Here is a 19,608-nt window from a genome sequence, read left to right on the forward strand (position 1 = left end):
TGAAGCTGCCAATGGTTGCCAGGGGAACGGTTGCCAGGGGCTGCTGTCACCTGCGCCCCTTCTCCCGCGCGCTGGCGCTGGCTGGCGGGCTGGCGGCTTGTAGCCTATCTTCCCTGGCTACCCCCTTTGTTTGAAGCTCTGTGAGAGTAAGGGGGCAGGGGCTGAGGTGGCTGGGCTTCCAAGTCCCCCTCTGGCCTCCTGAACTGGGAGAAACTCACCCAGCGCCCCAGCAGCCTCGGCCTGCGCGCAAGGTGCATTGAAGCTCTTTCTGCATTTTCAGTCCCCTTGATTCCACAGAGGAGGAGCCCAGGTATACCTCCCCGGCAACCCTCCTCCCCTCCTGCCTCCTGGGCCTGCTTCTCCCTCCTCCCCCTCTTTCCTCTTCCTTCTTCACCCCTGCCCTCCTTCTTTCCCCCTCTGTCTTTCTCCTCTCCCCTCTCTTCCCCACATCCCTCCATTCCCCCCCATTCCGTCCCCTTCCCTCCTCCTCCGCCTTTGTCCTCTTCCCTCTATTCCCCCTGCATCCCCATCCCCCCCCCTTCTCCCCAACACTGACAGTGTGGCCGATGGATGGGGGTGGGGTGGGGGAGAGGCTGGGATGGCTGAAGGACCCCCGGGGGGGTTATAAACCCTACTTTTAGGGGAATTGGTTTATTAGACAGCTTTAAGAAGAGCAAGGAAGTGGTTTGGGGTAAGGAAGGTCCTCACACCTTTCCCCGCGGTCACACCCCAGCTACAGATGATTTCCGTCCTTGAGGCACACCCCCATGGTCAGAGACAAGGGTCCAGGACCTGCAGGGGACAGGACGGAGGAGTGGAGCGGGGATGGGGTCACCTGGGGGTCCTGGCCGTCCCTAGGACCGGGGCCCTGGGGGGTATTCAGCGAACCCCAAGGAAACACATTTTTTGGAGCATTTTTTACCCTGGGTTGTGAAGCGACGCTCTTCACAGTCAGGTCGGGTCCAGGGGAACAGGCAGCAAAACCAAGGGCGTGAGTTCGGGAGCCCGGGTCTGGGGTCACATCTCATCGCCGCCTCCCACTAGCTGTGGGACCTCCAGCAGGTAACTTGACCTTCTGGGGCCCTACTGGGGCCTCAGTTTTCCGTATTTACTAAATGGGTACAATGGTACTTGTCTCATAAGGTTTGGGGAGAATTAAGTGTGTTAGCTTGCGTACAATGCTTAGAATCTAGTGTTGCCTTTTTGAAGAGCTTAGTTCACGTCATCTATGTTCCTGGAGGTAGTGAGCACCCCGCCCATGGGGTGTGCAAACAGCAGCGGACCTGCAGAGGCTGTGCCGTGCACTCACTGAGCTCGGATGGGATCTTGACCTGCCCGTCCCTGGTGGGGACAGTGTACTAGGACTTGGGTCTTGAGCCGCAGCCCAGTCCATGCCTCCTGCCAGGGACCAGCGACCTAGAAGAAAAGAAAAAAATGGAGGGGTGCTGGCCGACCTTGGGAACACCAAGGGTCCGGGACTCCAAGGGCAGGTGCTCGGCCGGGGCCAGGGCAGCCGAACGAATGGCAGCCTCCAGAAAGCCAGCAGGGAGGCCGTGGCCGGCCCTGTGGGCCTGGCGGGGGCACAATGGGGAAGGGGAAACTCAGCCAGACGGCTGAGGTCCGACTGTGGTTTGCCTGAAAGGGGAGTCTGGCCGGGAGGGGGCGGGGAGACGACCGGCCCCGCCAGCCCTGGCTGCCAGCTGGGAGGTAAGCCGGGCCCTTCGCTGTGAGCCTGTGGCTTACAGCGGGGCAGGCCGAGCACGGGGGTCAGAGTCCCTGACTCAGCAGAGGCCCAGGCAGGGACACTCGGCTGCACAGCCAGTTCTGGACTTTGTGTGTCTCACTCCCGCGCCACCCGAGCTGGGGGCTGGGCCTTCCCCTGGCAGGTGCCAACAGGACAGGTGTGTGCCGTGGGGTCTTGGGGTATAGCCTCGGCGGCTCCTCAGGGGCAGGGCTGGGACAGACTGGGCTGTGGGCTGCAGGCTGGCCAGGAGCACGGCGCCGACAGGGGCCGGCACCGAGTCCCTGGGCTTCATGTGAAAAACCCCAGTGCCTGAGCCCCACCCCAGGCTGGGCCGGATCTGGGACCCCTCCTAACCCCACCTCCTCCTCCTCCTTTAGGGTCTAAGTCTCCTCAACCCACATAAAATGCTAAGAGGCTTCGATTCTCAGCTCCTGAAAGCTCTTGCAATCCTCACTCTCTCTCTCTCTCTCTCTTTTCTTTCTCTCTCTCTCTGCCCCACATTCTAAGTGTCTCGGCGTCTTGAGGCAGGGCCGAGGGCCCAGCTGGCTGTGGTCAGCTTTAATGGAACAGCCAACCTGGGGACAGGCTGGCAGTGCCCTTTCCTCAAGAGCGGGTGGTGCCGGCTGCAGGGAGGCGGCATGGGGGCCGAGAGTACCCCGGGCTCCCTCCTGGGACCTCCTGCCTGGAAGTGTCAGGGATGCCCTGGGGACTATCGCAGCCTAAATGGCTCCTGCAGCCCATCTCTAATGGCCTCTGGGACAGCTCAGAGGGGAGGGAGGGGCTGGAGACCGGGAGCAGGGATGCCGACAGGCTTTAAGTCTGAGCAGTGTCAAGCTTTCTAAGAGCTTACTTTCGTGCTGGTAACTGTTGCTCGTGCAAAAAAAAGAGGATGCGCTACAACATTGGACCAGGATGCTAAGGGCAGCCACGCTCTGCGGATCTTGGTCCTGCAGGACTTATCAGAGCCTTTGATGTGCTAACATAATGCAAAGCCAAGCTGGGCCTCCAGCCCTCGTCTAACTCGTCTAATTCGAGGGAAGCGGTCCTCCTTAGAAAGTGCCCGGGCAAGGTCCCTCATGGTCAAGTCCCAGAGGAGGGAAGGAACTCCGGAGACCAGAGTGGCTAAAACCATGGGCTTTAAGGTTGGACGGATTTGGGCTTGAGTCCTGGCTTGGTGCTTATTGGCTGGGAGATCTTGGGCATCGCTCCGCCTCTTCGGACTTCAGTTTCCTTATCTTTCCACTAGGGATGGAATAGCTTTTGCTTCACGGAGCGATGGTGAAGACTGCATGACAATTCGTGCAAGTGCTTCGCACGACACCCAGCACGAACTGGGCACTCGCCCGGTGGGAGCTGTCCCCCCCTTCTCTCTGGGATCCCTGGCTCCTTCTCACGGGTGGATTTCAGATGAGGATGTGGAAGGCGCAGGCTCAGGGCACCCGGACCTGCACGGACCTGTCGCAGGGCTGGCATCCCCGTGTGTGCAGAGGCTTGGAGGCAGGAACGCCGAAGCCCAGGCTCGTGTCTGGTTGGCCGCCCATATGTTTGCCTCTCTGCAGTCCCTTAAGCAAACGCTCCGGTCCCGAGAGAGCAGACCACAGGGTGGGCGGCTCTGGGTGACTGGGTCCTTCCACGCAGGCTGGGAGCCTCCCCCTTCTCCCCTTCCTGGGCCCCCACAGGGCCAGGGCCCCGGCCCATCTGGGCACCCAGAGGGAGGCAGGGCCGCGGCAGGACAGCCCACCAGCAGATCTGGGGCAAGAATGTGGGACTCGCCCTGGGCAGTGAGTGAGCAAGGCTTTGGCATCTCCAGTCTCTGGGGGGAAGCCGCTTGCTTCATTTTATTTTCCTGTATTGTAGGAAAATTCCTGAAACCTGAAGTCACCCCGCCTCCCCCGGCAGTGCCAGCTCCCTCTTCCTGGGGGGTGCTCTGTGCAGTCACCTAGCTTGGGCCTCAGTCACCGCACTTTTGAGCAGGAAGAGGGGCAGGAGAGAGGCTCGGTGTTGGCGAGCTGTGGCCCCCGGAGCCCTGCGCTGGGGGGGTGGTAGCGGGGGGCTGTGCTGGGACGGAGGCGTGGCCCCCAGTCCCACAGAGGTTGCCTCCTGCGACTTGCTGGGCACAGGTGTTTCTAAGTAAGATTGACTTTTATAAAACAGTTTGGAAGCCGCGGGTGGAAGGTCCTCTTGGCGCCGCTCCCCACCCCTCAAGGAGGAAACACCTGTGAGGGTGGCCCACCCTGTCCCGATCTAACTGCCACCCCCAGCTGGCCCCGGAGGCTCATCCGAGCAGCCCCTCTGATCTCCTCCTCAGAGCCAGCCTGCCCGCCCCCCAGGCTTCTTTCTCTTTGTCCTCGGTGCTGCCCTGCATCCTCACATGCACATGGGCATGCACAGGCACGGGCACACACATGCACAGGCATGCACGGGCACATACATATTTGGGCACACATGTATGGTTATACACACGGGCACACACATGGGTGTACACACACGGGCACATACATGCACGGGCACATTCACACTCACATACATACTTGCATACTTACACTCTCAAGGTTTCCTCCTCGCCCTCCCCCACCCCTCTCCCTGTTCCTCTCCTGGGACAAGCCCTTGCTTCCTAAGGCCCTCTGCCCAGGGTTCAAGGGGGATGGCCAGCTGCTTGATACTCCCCCCGCCCGCCCCCGCCCCAGGAGCAGCTGAGGACCAGGCCTGGGGCAGGAAAGCTCAGCTGGGTCTTGTCCCTCTGTCCCTCCCCACAGAGGAGTAAGACCAGGCTCATACCCAAAGACCCACTGGGGGTCCTCTCCCCGGGGCCCCTTCTCACCACCCACACCCTCCTTCTGCCAGCTGTCTTTGGGAGGGAGGCCTCTTCTAGGTTCCAGAAAGCACGACACATCGTCCCCAGGTTGAGAAGAGGTTCTGCCTGGATGCAGGCTGCCTCCCCCCCGCCCCCCCCACCCCCCCGTCCCAGCCCCGCCGTGTCTCCGCTGAGCCATCGGGGGTGAGGCCCACCCCTCTCTGACTCTCTCTGTCAAAGAGGCTGCTGGTTTTCCCCAGGCTTGTCACCCAGTGGTCCCCAAGCCTGTGGAGTGTCGGTCCAGGGGACGCTTGTTAAAGCCAGCGCCGCATGCCCACCCCAGACGTGCTGTGGCCTGCCCTCAGTGTGCGGGGCTGTGAAAGTGCACTCCAATAATTCAGAAGTTAACTCTGGTGGGGGCTGGGGGGTCAGGTAGGGCTTCAAGGCGGGGGGTGTATCTTAAGTGACTTGTCCCAGGGATTGGGAAGGCATTCCAGGCAAAGGGACATGAGGCAGTGGGGCGTGGCCCACCATGAGAATGGGGGACCAGGCCCTGGGGCATCTTCCTGCCCAGGAAGGGTTAACCCCAGAGCCACCCAGGTCCTGTCCACTCAACTTCCACCTCCGTCCTCTACGGAAATGGGTTTTCCAGGAGCCTGGACCGGGCTAGCGGTGACACGTGGCTGGACACGGTTGACAGAGGAAGTGACTCAGGCCCCCGGGGGAGAAAGTGAGGTGCGGGTCTCCTGCCCGTTGCCCCCTCTGCCACCGGCAGGATGGTAGGGCTGGGCCTGAGCTGAAGCCAGAGCCCCTTCCCCTGGGCCCAGTCGAGTCTGGATCCTTGGGGACCCTGTGAGTGGCCCCCATTGTGTGGAGTTGGGTCGGACTGTTCTGTTCTCGCCGTGTGTTTACGGAAAGCCTGATGTCAAGGGCAGCTGCCCTGGAAGGGGAGTGGGGGGGCCCCCCTGGGCGCTCGGCCCCCAAACCCTCTCTCCCAGGCTGGAACTGTCTGCACAGCCTGTGCTGTCCCCCCCTGATTTTCTCTCCTTTTTGGGGGGGTCTCCCAAGCCAGGGGAGCGTGCCCCTCGGGGAGCTTTGGGAGCACCAGGTCTGCAAGGCGCTCTCCAGAGTGAGACCCAGTCTGCGCCTTGACCCCACAGCAGCAGGGGTCACGGAACAATAGCCCTTCCCTCGCCTCGGGGTCCTCATCTGTGAGTCGGCAGAGCGGCAGGACCGGCCGCGGGGCGGCAGTGTGGAGGGCACTGCTGCTGTGGCTGTCGTGGCGAGAATCCCCCTCGCAGCCCCTCCCGGCTCTGGCCGGTGCTGTGCGAGGGTCCACGGGCACTGGCCTGGGGCCCGTGGTTGTCTCTAAGGGTGTCTGGTGGCTGAGGTCTGTCCTGCTCTGTGGGTCCACGGTTCCAGAGACCAGGGACAAGGTTCTGGCCACACGGTCTGTGTGGAGGTTCACGCATGGGGTTCAGTCTTCAGAGCACAGCGCTGCTCATTCCTGGCCGAGCCAGGTGGGGGCACCTGGGGTGGAGAGCAGGGCATTCTTCGGCCCTGCTGGAGGTGCTGGGGGTGCTGGCGGGGGTGTCACCTCCATCACGGAGACTGACTGTGCCCTCGGGGGAGGGGTGCCACGTGGGGTGGGGCCGGGCAAAGTGCCGAGTGCCCAAGCAGGACAGTACCCTCCCCCCGCCCCGCCTGGGTTGGAATCTCCTCCCAGTCCCCAGTCTGCTCCCTGGTCCCTCGGAGGGTTCCGCGGACAGCCCCAGGTCCGGATGGACGGCGAGGAGAGGGAACTTTTCTGGGTGGGGTGTCCGTCTTCCCATCGCACTCCCGGAAAGGAAGTTTCATGCTGTAAGAATTTCCCGGCAAGGTGCTAGGGAGGCTGAGCTGGCGTGGAGGCCACAAGGGCAGGGCATGGAGGGGGGTGGGGTGGGGGAAGCAGGGAGGACCTGCAAGGGGTCTGGGGGTTGAATCAGGGGCAGGCGTGGGCTGGTCAGAAAGTGTACAGAGATATTTAACTGTCAGAGGGGGCACCTGCTGCATACATGGCCCTGTTCTCAGTCCTGTGTGGGTATCAGTTCATTTAATTCTCCGAACGACCCTTGACGTGGGCTTGACTGTTAGTCCTATTTACAGATGAGGAAAGTGAGACCCAGAGAAGGTGAGGAACTGGCCCGAGGACACACAGCAGTGACTAGGGGACCTGGGATTTGAACCCATGTACTCTGACTCTAGAGTCTACTCTACTAAAGGTAGACTAAAGGAAGCCAGGCAGTCCCTCCCCGTCAAAGCCCAAGAATGTCCATGGGGACAGAGTCGACCACCTTGGAGCCGCTGCTCGAACAGCCAGGATAGGGTGGGGATGAGCCAGGAAGTGTCAGGGCCGTGCAGTTAGTCCCTCCCTTGTCTGTGTTTGAGTTCCTTTCACAGCGCCCCGTAGTGGTGTAGCCTCTCTTGTGCTCCTCCAGTGACGGGGAGCTCACTCTCTGTCTCTGTCTTTTGCTCTCAAAGGCCAACCCAGGAGGGCGGCTGCGAAGGAGAATCCTACCCTTTCCTGAGATCTCATCTACTGACAGTGGCAACTCACTTGGGAGGTCACTGTGCCCCAGAGATACGTACCTCCCAGCCAGCTCCATCCTCGCTTCCTGTGTGATGTCAGGGCGTTATTGGCCCTCTCTAGCCTCAGATGTAAAAGCCAGATTTTCAGAGTGGTCCGTGAACTACAAGTTCACAAGCGTAGAGCAGTGGTCACCGCAAGGCGGGGCAGGATGCCTGGAAGAGGTGACATTTGGACTGGAAGTCAGAGGCAGACAGCACCAAATAGGCAGAAAGGAGAAGGAAGGATGGGGTGTAGGGAGACATATTTTTGTCCTGGATGCTGAGCTTCCTTCTTCTGGTCTGGGGCGGCAGAGGCAGTTTTAAAAGGAGCCAAACATGCTCAGAGGCCATGGTGTAAAACTTTAAAAATTGCCACCTCGGAAGCAGTGGCCGTTCCCTAAAACACTTTCATATCCTCCTTCTAAGATGTCCTGTGAGCAGATGCCATCAGGGCAGGCCAGGGAAACCCACTGACCAGTGATTGGACTTACGAGGCCTAAGAAATTAGGGTTCCATTGCATGTGGTGGGACACCCAAAACTGGCTCCAGGGCAGCTCAACGAAGGCCCAGCCGGGGCGGGAAACAATGACCTCCTGCTTGGGCCACCCCTACCTTTAACACTATCCTCAAATAGCCTGCTCCAAAGCCACCTCTTCCTGGAAGCCCTCCTTGGTTTCTCCCAAACTCAGACTCCTTGTGTGCCTCTAGGCTGCCAAGCTTCCCTTCGTCTGGCTTGTGGCAGATGACTGTATCTGTCACCACAACCATATGCAGCTCCCCACAGAATGAGCGTAACTGTCTGTGTCTGTCGCCACCCAGCTTGGTCACAGGGCCAGGTGGCAGTGGGGAAGACCAGGCCACCCTGGCATCTTTCTATGAGTGCCAGGCACACAGGTTCCCTGCCAGGCACTGCAGCTCTGACCAGGCAGGAAAGGTTCCTGGCCTCCATAGTGATCTTGGGCAAGTCATTGACCTTGGGAACCTCAGCACAGTGCACTTCACAGGGTTGGAGCCAGGGTGACTATTGGCTGGAAGGTGGCCCAAGCACTGGCTGGGAGGCAGTCGGTGCTCTACTAATAGAGGCCATAGTAGGTCAGAAGTTCCCCGTCTACACCCGGGTGGAGGTGGAGGTGGGGGTAGCTGGGACCCCTGCTACTTAGGCGGTAAGGTGAGTGTCTCCTGGCCAGATCGGGACATCCCACCGCAGTTCCAGCTGCCCTAAGCCCCAGGCAACTGGCTCCCCTTAGTGGTCATCATGGGAAGCGCCCTTTGTCTCCAACCCCTATAGAGGGCGCTATGGGCAAGCTGATCGTTAACTCTTCTTCCTCCACACGTTCACCCACCCGGCCTTGGTCCAGCAATCTCCCTGCACCAGGCCCTGCCCACAGAGATGGATAAGGAGGGCGCCCCCTGGCTGGCTGAGGGGGGAACGCACCACCGTGCCCTTCCCTGGGAGGCTAACAGAGGGGGCCCTGGCCAGTAGTGGGAACTAAAGGAGGCCAGGACTCCCTGCAGAGGGACCTGCGGAAGGCTTCCTGGAGGAGGTGTCCTCTGAGCTACGTCTCAGGGATGGTGATGGTGAGGTTCCGAGGGAGAGCTCTGAGAGCCCCCTTTCCCCTGTGGCTCCTCCAGGCCTGGAGCAGGCACAGTGGCTCCAGGTGGCACTGTGGAGCCTTCCCCACCCGATTCTACCTAAGATTAACCTGTCACTGCGGGTCCCGAGGGAGGTACAATGATCGACCCCATTTTCCGTGACTTATACAGGGACATGTGGCAAGCCAGAGGTGGAGCCAGGAATTGAACGTGGCCAGAAGCTGCAGTCTCCGAAACCACACAGAGCGGACCCCAATATCCAGAGACTGTTCTCACACTTGCCTCCCCCTCTGCAGGGCTGACCCCGCTGACCCGCACTCCTGGCGTCTTTCAGGCAGTGACTTCACAGAGTGACCGCTAAGGAGGAAGATGGCTGCCCCGGAGCTGGTGCAGATGGCACTGCTCCTGCTGGCTATGCTCCTCAGGCTTCAAGGTAGGCTTCCCTGGCGCTGTTGGGACTCACGTTCCCGTGCCTCGTCTCTGGGACAACTGTGGGACACCCACTCGCCCCTTTGGGCAGGCACAGGCCTGCAGACGCAGTGTGGCAGGTGGATGTGGGACCCTGGAGAAAAGAGAAAGGCGCCTTCTTTTTCCCCGGCGGACGTAGTCCCCCGGCGCTCGGGGTGGGGTGGGGCACACGGGCAGGGTTTCGGCCCCGCTCACCTCTGAAGCCAGAGCACCGCGCGCAGTGCGCAGCCTGCGGAACGGTCTGCGGTGGGCGTGGCCTCATTAAACACTGTTGCTATCGGGGAATGTTTTGCCTTTGACGTTATTATTAATTGTGAGTTTGTTCTTCTTCATAATTTGAACCCAGGAATTTTTGACCGGGGCAGGCTCAGGGTTTTGTAGACCCTCTGAGAACAGGCCTTTGAAATGTGTGCGGGTCCCAGGCACTGGGCATTTGTGTTCTGGGCCCAGGGCCTGCCCCCTCCCGTGGCTTCTCCCCCAGAGTGCCACCTGCGGGTCTCTGCCTCCGCAGGTGTCCTTGGTGCAGGCTTCCGGGAAGACTTCCGTTTCTGCGGCCAGCGGAACCAGACGCATCGGAGCAGCCTCCACTATTATCGGTCGACAGAGCTGCGCATCTCCATCGAGAACTCCGAGGCGGCCCTCACAGTCCACGCCCCCTTCCCTGCAGCCTCCCCGGCTTCCAGAGCCTTCCCGGGCCCCAGGGGCCTCTACCATTTCTGCCTCTACTGGAACCGCCACGCTGGGAAATTGCACCTTCGCTACGGCAAGAATGACTTCTTGCTGAGTGACCGAGCCTCTGACCTCCTGTGCTTCGGGAACCAGCAAGAGAGCCTGGCCCCGGGCCCCCCGATGCTTGCCACCTCGGTCAGGTCCTGGTGGAGCCCCCAGAACACCAGCCTGCCCAGCGCTGCCGGCTTCACCTTCTCCTTCCACAGTAAGCCAGGCAGGAGGAAGGGCTTGGGCAAAGGCCCTGAGGCAGGGAAGGCACGGGTCTGAAGGTCTGCTCGCTCTCGGAGCTTGGGCTCTGGTCACAGGCAGTGGGGAGCCATTGAAGGTGTCTGAGGGAGGGGAGCGTGTGATCCAAGGCATGCTTCAGCAGGCAAGTTGGGAGGGTTGGGGGGGAGGGTGGAAGGGGCAAAGTCCTCTCCAGAGGCTGCAGGAAAGTCCGGGTGCAGGGAGATAGGGTCTGAGCAGGGTGGGAACGGAGAGAATGGGAAGAAGGGACTGGCTGCCAGGAGCCTGAGGAAAAACTCTGCTTTATCAGCAGCAGCAGCAGCATCATCATCATCATCATCATCGTAGCTGGTTGGTCCCATTTCACAGAAGGGCAAACTGAGGCACAGAGAGGCACAGAGTTGCACAGTTAGTAAGCGAGGGAGCCGAGATGGGAACCCAGCAGCTGATTGGCAGGGGGTGGGGTGGGGAAGAGCCAGAGAGGTCAAAGTTCAGGAACGCAGTGAGGCTGACTCTGAGGGACCGCGTGTTCTGCCCGGGACTTGACAGGTGTGATCAGGGGCAGGGAGGGGAGGGTGGCAAGCAGGAGCTGGAGGTGGTATTGGAGAGGGGTGTGGTCTAGGATTTCCCTGGTTCTGTTGCTTCCAGGCAGCTCCAGTTTGGGGCGGGAGATCCCCCGAGGGGGTAGGGGGTGGGGGCCCAGCACTTCAAATATGTCAGCAGCCCCAGGGCCACGAAAGTGCTGGGGGTGGCAGGAGCGGGCCGGCTCCTGGCCCAGGTGCTGTCCGGGGCAGCAGACAGGGCCGGGCAGTCAGTGAGGTACCTCACCCCCAGCCTGGGATTCGGCCCCAGCCTTGGAGGGTCTGAGAACGAATTCAGGCCTGGCTGCCAATCAACATCCTGAAGAGCAGATCTAGCCTGGTCTTACTGGGCCTGTAGCGAGGTTTTTAAACAAAAACATGAGCCAAAGGTTTCAAAGCACCTAAAACTCAGGCTTTCGCCTTATAAATTCAGATGTGGCCACCCAGGGCCTGCCTTTCCTCGGGGCCCCCACTCCCCAACATGCACCCATCCCTGCCTGCCTGCCTCACGGAGTCCCATCGGACTGCTGCAGACACCCACGTTTGCAGCCCTGGGGTGCGGGAACCCAGGCAGAGGGCCTGGAACCTGGGGTCAGGGAGGCTGGGGAGCACATGAGCTGCCCCCAGGCCCTCTTGAAGGAAGTCTGGCTGGGCCAGGGCCCAGGATGGCACCCCCCAACCCCCACTTCAGAAGGGCACCTGGGAGGGTGTGTCCCGTGTCACCCTGCTGGGGCTGCAATTGCTGGAGGTTCCATGTGACAGAGTCCCTGGCTGGCTGGCCGCATCGCTGAGTGACTTTGGGGAGTGCACCCCACCTGGAGGAGCCTCAGTCTCCTCTTCTGTAAAATGGGAACCAGTATCACAGAGTCGGGGAAGGACTGAGAGGCTCGTGAGTGTGGCACGGACCTCAGCCAAGGGCCTCGGGTGGGTCTGCCTGTGCCCCCAGGTCCTCCCCAGACGGCCTCCCACAACGCCTCTTCAGTGGACATGTGCGAGCTGAAACAGGACCTCCAGCAGCTCAGCCAGCTTCTGAAGTCTCCCCGGAAGGGTTCCAGGATGCCCTCGGCCACCCAGGCTGGCCAGTGAGTGTGGCTGTCAGTGTGGGGGTGGGGGGGGCCGGGGAGAGGCATCCCCCAGGCTTGGATACGGCCTGGGGACCAGGAGCGGGGAGGGGCCGAGGTGGAGGCTGTCCCTGGGGCTGGCACCATCTTCTGGTCTTTCTGTCTCATCCCGGTGGGGTCAGGGTACAGCCTGCCGGCCAAGCCCCACAGCCGCCCGGGTCAGTACAGACCACTGTCTCTCCTGCGGGCCCCTGACAGCACGCCCCAGCCCTCTCCCCAGCAGTAAAGGAGAAAGGATGGGCCCATATTACAGCTCAGCAGACTGCGGCCCAGAGATGGTTAGGGCAGGCCCACGGACGCCACAGAGCGGGTGGGTCCGGGCAGAACTGGACCCAGCAGGGCCCCCGCCCCGCCCCCTCCCTTCCTGTTTGCTGGGGTGTTCCCGCTTCCTCCCTCCCTCCCGCCGGTGTTCTCTCTGTCCCACGTTGTTGTTCCCTCCTGCCCCCTCTCCTCTCTCCCCCGACCCTCTTTCCCGTCTCGTCTCTCCATCATCCTCTTTCCGGTGCATCTGCCCCAGTCCCCTCTTGCCCCTGGCTTCCCGCTCGCGGCCCGGATCCCCTTCCCAGCAGCCACCCACCCTCTCTTCCCCCCGCCAGGCGGCTGCAGAGCCTAGAGTCGAAGCTGACCTCCCTGAGGTTCACGGGGGACGCCATGTCCTTCAAGGAAGACCGGGTCAACGCCACCGTGTGGAAGCTCGAGCCCACAGCTGGCCTCCAGGACCTGCGCATCCACTCCGGGCAGGAGGTCGGGGCTCAGGATCGGGCCGGCTGGGGCAGGAAGCAGATGTGGAGGCTGGGAGCACCCCCTCCCTGGCCTCCCGGGGCCAGATGTGTGCTGACCAGGAAGGAGCCAGGCCCAAAGAGCAGCCTCAGTCTGTGGCACTGAGGATCCTTCCTGGCACAGTGACGGGGACAGAGGTGGGGGGACCTGCTCGCTGCACTAGGGGCTCATATGTGACACACCCATGTGAACAGGCGACCAACCCCCAAATGCCTGTGCATGCACCCCAGTCTTGAGACTGCCTCTTGCGTGGGCGTGGTGAGCTGGGGGCTGCCTGCGTCCCGCTGCACCAGGAGGCTGCAGGCAGAGTTGGCCCCGGAAGCCCAGACCACAGGGTACCACGTGGTTTTCCCAGGCCTGTTGGCCGCCGGGGCCCTGGGCTCTAACCACACAGCTCCCCAGCTAATGCTGGTGCCAATTGAAGGAGGGGGCGAGGAGGGCTTCCTGAAAGAGGTGTGCTTAGAGATGGCAGCATCCAGGAAGGTGTGGGGGGTGGGGGGCTGGGGGCGTCTCTGGCTGAGCCCTAATGGCACCCTGGTCTGCAGGAGGAACAGAGTGAGGTTCTGGAGTACTCGGTGCTGCTGCCCCGAGAGCTCTTCCAGAAGACCAAAGGCCGGAGGGAAGAGGCTGCAAAGAGACTCCTCCTGGTGGACTTCAGCAGTCAGGCCCTGTTCCAGGTATGGGGCCCTTGTCCTGGGGTCTCCCCCACCCCCGGGAAAGGCAGTGTCTGTCTGACGGAAAAACAGAAGGAAGGCATGGAGCCCAGCCCCCACCTCCAGGAGTCAGAGCCTTTCTGTGTAAAGTCAGAAAAGGGCTTAATGGTATTGTTCTCACTACAGTGTAAATGACTATATGTGCAATAACAGTTTCTAGAGGGAGACCCGGCATCTCAGCGACAGGAGCGTAGAGAGCCTGGGGGACTTCTGGGCTTTTCTTCTCAGCCCTGAGCCCCATCCCTCTTCTCTCCCCTCACCCCATATGTCTAGGACAAGAATTCTAGCCAAGTCTTGGGCGAGAAGGTCTTGGGTATTGTTGTGCCGAAGACCAAAGTAGCCAATCTCTCAGAGCCCGTGGTGCTCACCTTCCAGCACCAGCCACAGCCGGTGAGTGTGAGCAAACCAACCAAGGAGATGATGGTCCCCTTATGGCCAGGCTTCCCTTGCGCACCCCTGTCTTCTGAATCCCTGGACTTGAACAAAACGACAGAGTAGCCGAGGGCACCAGCCAGTCGGGTCCAAATGGGGTGGTGGCTGGACACCGACTCCCTCGGTCCAGCCCGTGAGGGGGTGGCCTGTAATGGGATCTCCTCTGCCTTCTCGTCCCTGCAGAAGAACATGACTCTGCAATGTGTATTCTGGGTTGAAGATCCGGCATGTGAGTGTGGAGGGATCCCTGCGTCGGGCAGGCACCTGGAGGAGAAAGGGGTCCTGGAGGGTGGGAGACATGGGGTTAATCAGGGAGGGCTTCCTGAAGAAAGGCAGGCTTTGAAGAGGGAGCGATGGCAGACGAGGGAGCTGCCAGATGGAGCAAAGGCTCAGTAGGGTGATACAGTCATGCATTTGGGGGTACAGCGGGGTCCCGGGGGCTGGGCTTGACAGAGCCCCATGCTGTCTCCTCCTCAGTGAGTAGCCCAGGAAGCTGGAGCAGTGCCGGGTGTGAGACTGTCAGGAGAGAGACGCAGACGTCCTGCCTCTGCAACCACCTGACCTACTTCGCAGTTCTGATGGTGAGTGGTCCCCCTGCCTGCGGCCACACCGCAGGCCGAGTCCTTGCTGTGTGCCGGCCACTTCTCAGACGGCATGTCCTCCCTTCTTCACAAGCCCCGCCCATGATGGCTCCTGCTGTTGTCCCAGCTCGCAGACAATGAAACTGAGGCTCAGAGAGGTTAAGCGATTTACCCAAAGTCACGCAGCTAATAAGTAAAAGCCCTTGCTGTGTGTTGCCAAGTTTTGGTGCGTGATAACAATGCAGATTCCTGGCCCTAACCTGGAATTCTGATTCCACAGGTGGGGGTGGGGCCAGGAGTGTGTTTCTAATGAGCCCTCGAGGGGGTCCCAGGGCCTTGAGGTGGGCGTCAGTGCCCCCGAGGCCTCAGAAGCTTTGTATCCCAGGCTCATGGTTCCAGAATCTTAGGCCCAGCACCTGAGGGGCCACAGTGGCCGTCAGCTCTCTCTGGGGGTGGGCACTTCCTCCCCCCACAGAAAACTCAGTCCCGTGTTGAATGTCGTGGAAAAATAGCCAGCGCCAGGACACGGGAGGGCTATCCGGTGAGGGTTCTCGGCCTGTGTGGGTCAGGCGCCCCCTCGAGGATGCGGTGAGAGCGACAGAGCCCTCCAGAGGAAGGCACTCGTGGGCTGCCTGGTTCTCAGAGGTGGTTCGCAGACCCCCGAGGCCCACCCAGGGACCACAGGTTCGCCCCGCATCTGGGGGACCCTGGGGCCAGCCCTGACCTGTCTCGTGGACCCAGGTGGCCTCCGTGGAGGTGGACGCCGTGCACAAGCACTACCTGACCCTCCTCTCTTACGTGGGCTGCGTCATCTCCGCCCTGGCCTGCGTCTTCGCCATCGCCACCTACCTCTGCTCCAGGTAGGACCCGGGAGGGAGGGGTGGGCGGGGGGGGGGGGCCCCACCATGGGGACCTGCTTGCCCTGGAGACTGGCCCTCGGACCGGGGTGGGTGTGTGGTTGTGGGAGCCGTGGGAACTGGTCCCTGGGGGCCGCATTTCCTCCTCAGGTCTGCGGTGTTGGGGCAACAGCATCTGCCAATTTTATTAACTGCCCACACTGCAAATGGGGAGAATTGACACGAGCATCTAGATTTCTGCCTTCCAGTAATCAGATGCGATACCACGAGGGGCACGTTTGATATGATGATAATAATGATACTAGTTAACGCATCAAGCTTCCCACGTGCCACGCACTGCTCTAGGTGCTTTCCATGCATGCACTCGGTTCATCCTCTCCAGGGCCCTATGCAAGAGGGCTCAGAGGGGGTGAGTGACTTGCCTGAGGTCACACAGCAGGAAAGTGGCAGAGGCAGCCTTGAGCCCGGGTGAGCAGCCTCCAGGTCCCCAAGGCCTCAGTCACTGGAGCTGAATGGCAGCCCTCCCCTTTTGGCAGAAGGGGAGACCCCCTTAGTTCTGTGGGATGCGGCCAGGACATTCACTGCCTCAACCGGGAGGTGGGGCGGGTGGAGCCGTGGGCATGTGCGTACATGAGCGGTGGGTCATGTGTGCCCACAGCTGTGCATGTGGTGGGGCCGGAGTCGCTGGTGGGGAGGGACAGCCAGCAAGCTCAGTGGAGGGCGGAGGGCAGGGCCACAAGCCCCCAACGCCTACCCATTGTCATCAAAGCACCCAAGGACACAGGGACAGGAACCCTTAGGGACTCAGCTCTCCCCTCTGACTTTGGGAGCCTCTGGTTGATTGTAGTGGCTGATTTGTCTGTTGTGCTCTGTCTGGCTAAAGCTGCTGTTAGATGCACATACAGTGCCCGAGCCTGTGGGTGCTGGGCACATAGTAGGTGCACAGGGACAAGTGGAGTGGGGAACAGCCTGGCTGCAGCCATAGGAATGTGTGTGTGTGTGTAGCCTGGGAAGGCTGCCTGGAGGAGGAGGAACAGTATCCCCCTACCTCCCCACACTGGTCACAGGATACCCCTTCCCCCTTGCCCCCGCACCCCCCTACAGGAGGAAGACTCGGGATTACACCATCAAGGTGCACATGAACCTGCTGCTGGCCGTCTTCCTGCTGGACGTGAGCTTCCTGCTCAGCGAGCCGGTGGCGCTGACGGGCTCCGAGGCTGGCTGCCGGGCCAGCGCCATCTTCCTGCACTTCTCCCTGCTCGCCTGCCTCTCCTGGATGGGCCTGGAGGGCTACAACCTGTACCGCCTGGTGGTTGAGGTCTTCGGCACCTATGTCCCCGGCTACCTGCTCAAGCTGAGCATCGTGGGCTGGGGTAAGTTGGTGGAGGCTGTGGGCAGGGCCCCCAGAGCTGTGCTTTTCCGCCTCCCTCTCTCACTGCTTCCTTCACCCCTCCCCTGGCCTCAGGGGGTCTTTACCGCAGCTGGGTCGAGGGCGGTGAGGCCGAGAGCCCTGCCCCCAGCAAACACTCACAGGTTCTGGGTATCACTCACCCGCTTTACCAGGGAAGTAAGTTTGCAGGCAGCGACCACGCACAGGTGCACAGGTTGTGTGCTGCTCGAAGGCACTCAGTCCCCGGATGAGGGGGCTGTCACACAGTCTTCCCCTCACTTAACGCCCCCGGGCTGGCAGTGGCCCTGCCTGTGGATCCCCCTGAACCTCGGGTGACAGAGTCGGTGTCTCCGGCATTTGCTCTCAGCCAGTGACGACCCAATTCACGTACAGCCCAGACCTGCCTTCCATCAGATTGGAGGACCCAGGGCACACACCACGAGCCCTGTGGACATTGCGTGGGCCCACCAACCTCCACGCGTCTCCGGCCCAGCGTGCTGCTTCTCCTGGGTTTCCCCTTCTCGTTTCCCTCCTGTGACTTACGTGAAAGTCCCCCAGAGGTGGCTCCCTGCCCAGACCCAGGTGTTTGGTGGTGGGACAACCCCTCGGGGAGCTCTCGTCTCCCTTCCATGGACAAGGTCAAGGCCCAGTGCAGACATCCCCTGGGGCCAGAACTCTGGATCTCCCCTTTGAACTGTCCCCCACCCCACCAACGTCCTGTTTGCTTCTCCCATTTTCCTTGTGACATCCAGCCCCTCAGCAGGGACCTGAGGGTCCTTTCTCCCAAAGGCCCCCTGGAGGGTGAGGGGGCAGGGATGAGGTCAGGAGAGATGGGCTTCCTCTGTGGAAAACCCAGACTGGAGTGGGGAAGAGGCGGACCCACCCCAGGTGGACTGGGTGGGCTCCAGAGCACAGGCTGAGAAAAGGTCCTGCCAGAGGGCAGGGGAGGGCCGGGGAGGGTGTGACCCTCGAAGGGCGGGAGGTGGAGCTCCACGCTTTGCTGTCCCCAGGCTTCCCGCTCTTCCTGGTGACGCTGGTGGCCCTGGTGGACATAAACAACTATGGCTCCATCATCCTGTCCGTGCACAAGACCCCGGAGAGTGTCATCTACCCTTCCATGTGAGTGGCTGGGCGGTGGGGGCAGGAACTTGGGCCTCGCTGGGCTTCGCCTTTGTACCATCGGTATTATTACTTGCTTAATAGTTTTCTTTAAATCGTCTAACGCGGTCATTTAAATATATGTGTAAAAACTATCGTATCAACTACAACTGGGAAACAAGTGTCATTGTCAGAAACAGCGAGTGATCATCAAAATAGACGCAGCGGCCAGGCCCCCCCTTTGACCACAGAGGAGGAGTGCAGGGGCACGGAGAAGAGGGGGACTTGGGGCGGAAAGCAGGGCCCCCCGAGCCTCCGTGCACCGGCCCGCATGCCCTGAGCCGCCCTTCTCTGAGCACCCGCCCCCCTGGTCTGCAGGTGCTGGATCCGCGACTCCCTGGTCAGCCACATCACCAACCTGGGCCTCTTCAGCCTGGTGTTCCTGTTCAACACGGCCATGCTGGCCACCATGGTGGTGCAGATCCTGCGGCTGCGGCCGCACACCCAAAAGTGGCCGCACGTGCTCACCCTGCTGGGCCTCAGCCTGGTCCTCGGCCTGCCCTGGGCCTTGATCTTCTTCTCCTTCGCTTCCGGCACCTTCCAGCTGGTTGTCCTCTACTTCTTCAGCATCGTCACCTCCTTCCAAGGTAGGCGTGGGGAAGACCCTAGCCCTGTCTGGCCAAGCTGCCCGTACCTGGAGCACAGGGCAGCAGAGTAGATGACCCGGGCCACCGGGAGGCACCCCTTTCCTGGGCCTCAGCTTTCCCACTCATAAGCGGGGGGCTTCCAGGCCATGGTGGACGGGTCTGTATGGAGTACCACTCTGGGCAGCCCTGTGCTCAGTCAGCCCTGGGGCTACCACCGTGAACTGGCTGGATGGCAGCCTCGTTCACCTCCAGCAGGGGAGGCTGTGTGACAAGCACCAGGCAGCCATCAAAGCGGGTCTTGCAGAGCAGGGAGCAGCGGTGATGGACAGGCTGGGCTGGGCGGGGGCGCTCTGGGGAGGGTGGCCACGGTGACTTCTGTGTTGGAGACATTTGAAGACAGCAGGAGGACCCGGCCAGGGAGAGATCAAGGGCTCCGTGACTCAGGCGTGTTCCTCAGACCAGCAGCATCAGCGCAGAGGTTGTTGGAAGTGCGGACTCTGCCCCTGCCCAGACCGCACTCAGAACCCACATCACAGCAGATGCCCAGGGCGCTGCCGGGCACGCTGCGGGCTGCAGGCTGGGGACACCCGCTCTGGGGCTGGGGGAGGAGCGCTCCAGGCAGCAGCAGACAGAGAGCAAAGGCCCCGAGGCCGGGACTGCGTGCAGCAGGGAGGCTGAGCAGGGCTACAGGGCAGTGAGCGGGGGGCAGAGCAGGCGAAGAATGTGAGCGGGCAGGAGCAGAGCGTCTAACTTGAGGACAGAAGAGTCTTCCTGCTGTGCCTGCAGCCCTGCACCACCGCCCCCCACGTTTCACACACACGTGTGCACGCGCATGCACACGCACACCTCTGTCCTCGGAAGGACTCGGGCAGGAAGATAGGGAAGGCGTGGCCAGGCCTAGGGCCACACAGGGGCTGTGAGGCTGGCCTTCTGCACAGGGTCCCCACGGATTGAGCGTTGGGGGTGGGGGGCCAGCCTCTCTTTCTCACCTGTGACGTAGAGGCGGCTCTGGCAGGATTATAAATGATGCCCACTGACCCCCCCACACACACACATTTGCTGGGACGTCACATCGTCGTGTGAGGACAGGAGAGGAGTGAGGCTGAGTGAGGAAGCAGACAGGCTCTGGGCCTGACCACTGCCCTTGGATTCCTGGCTCGGCCGAGTCCCTGACTCGGGAGGGCCCGCCCTGGGCCTCAGTTTCCTCGTTTGCAACACGAATGGTGTTGAGGAGGCCTGGCCTTACAG

General features: G+C 61.4%; 1 protein-coding gene across 3 annotated transcripts in view; it reads left to right on the top strand.

The window, feature by feature from the left end:
• ADGRG1 (adhesion G protein-coupled receptor G1) overlaps positions 1-19,608 on the top strand; it is a 37,563-nt gene that overhangs the window by 16,312 nt on the left and 1,643 nt on the right. For 2 of the 3 annotated variants that reach the window (XM_036011886.1, XM_028501964.2), the window contains exons 2-13: positions 9,035-9,171; positions 9,718-10,140; positions 11,688-11,823; positions 12,459-12,606; positions 13,188-13,319; positions 13,629-13,745; positions 13,971-14,016; positions 14,265-14,368; positions 15,110-15,228; positions 16,330-16,598; positions 17,626-17,734; positions 18,092-18,360. In XM_036011886.1, coding sequence (XP_035867779.1) covers positions 9,108-9,171; positions 9,718-10,140; positions 11,688-11,823; positions 12,459-12,606; positions 13,188-13,319; positions 13,629-13,745; positions 13,971-14,016; positions 14,265-14,368; positions 15,110-15,228; positions 16,330-16,598; positions 17,626-17,734; positions 18,092-18,360 — 1,936 coding nt within the window. In that variant the 5' untranslated portion in view covers positions 9,035-9,107. The remainder of the gene's footprint in view (positions 1-9,034; positions 9,172-9,717; positions 10,141-11,687; positions 11,824-12,458; positions 12,607-13,187; positions 13,320-13,628; positions 13,746-13,970; positions 14,017-14,264; positions 14,369-15,109; positions 15,229-16,329; positions 16,599-17,625; positions 17,735-18,091; positions 18,361-19,608) is intronic. The other variant, XM_028501968.2, reaches the window with a different exon arrangement.

The sequence above is a fragment of the Phyllostomus discolor genome, chromosome 12 (assembly GCF_004126475.2).
Source record: "Phyllostomus discolor isolate MPI-MPIP mPhyDis1 chromosome 12, mPhyDis1.pri.v3, whole genome shotgun sequence".
Lineage (NCBI taxonomy): Eukaryota > Metazoa > Chordata > Mammalia > Chiroptera > Phyllostomidae > Phyllostomus > Phyllostomus discolor.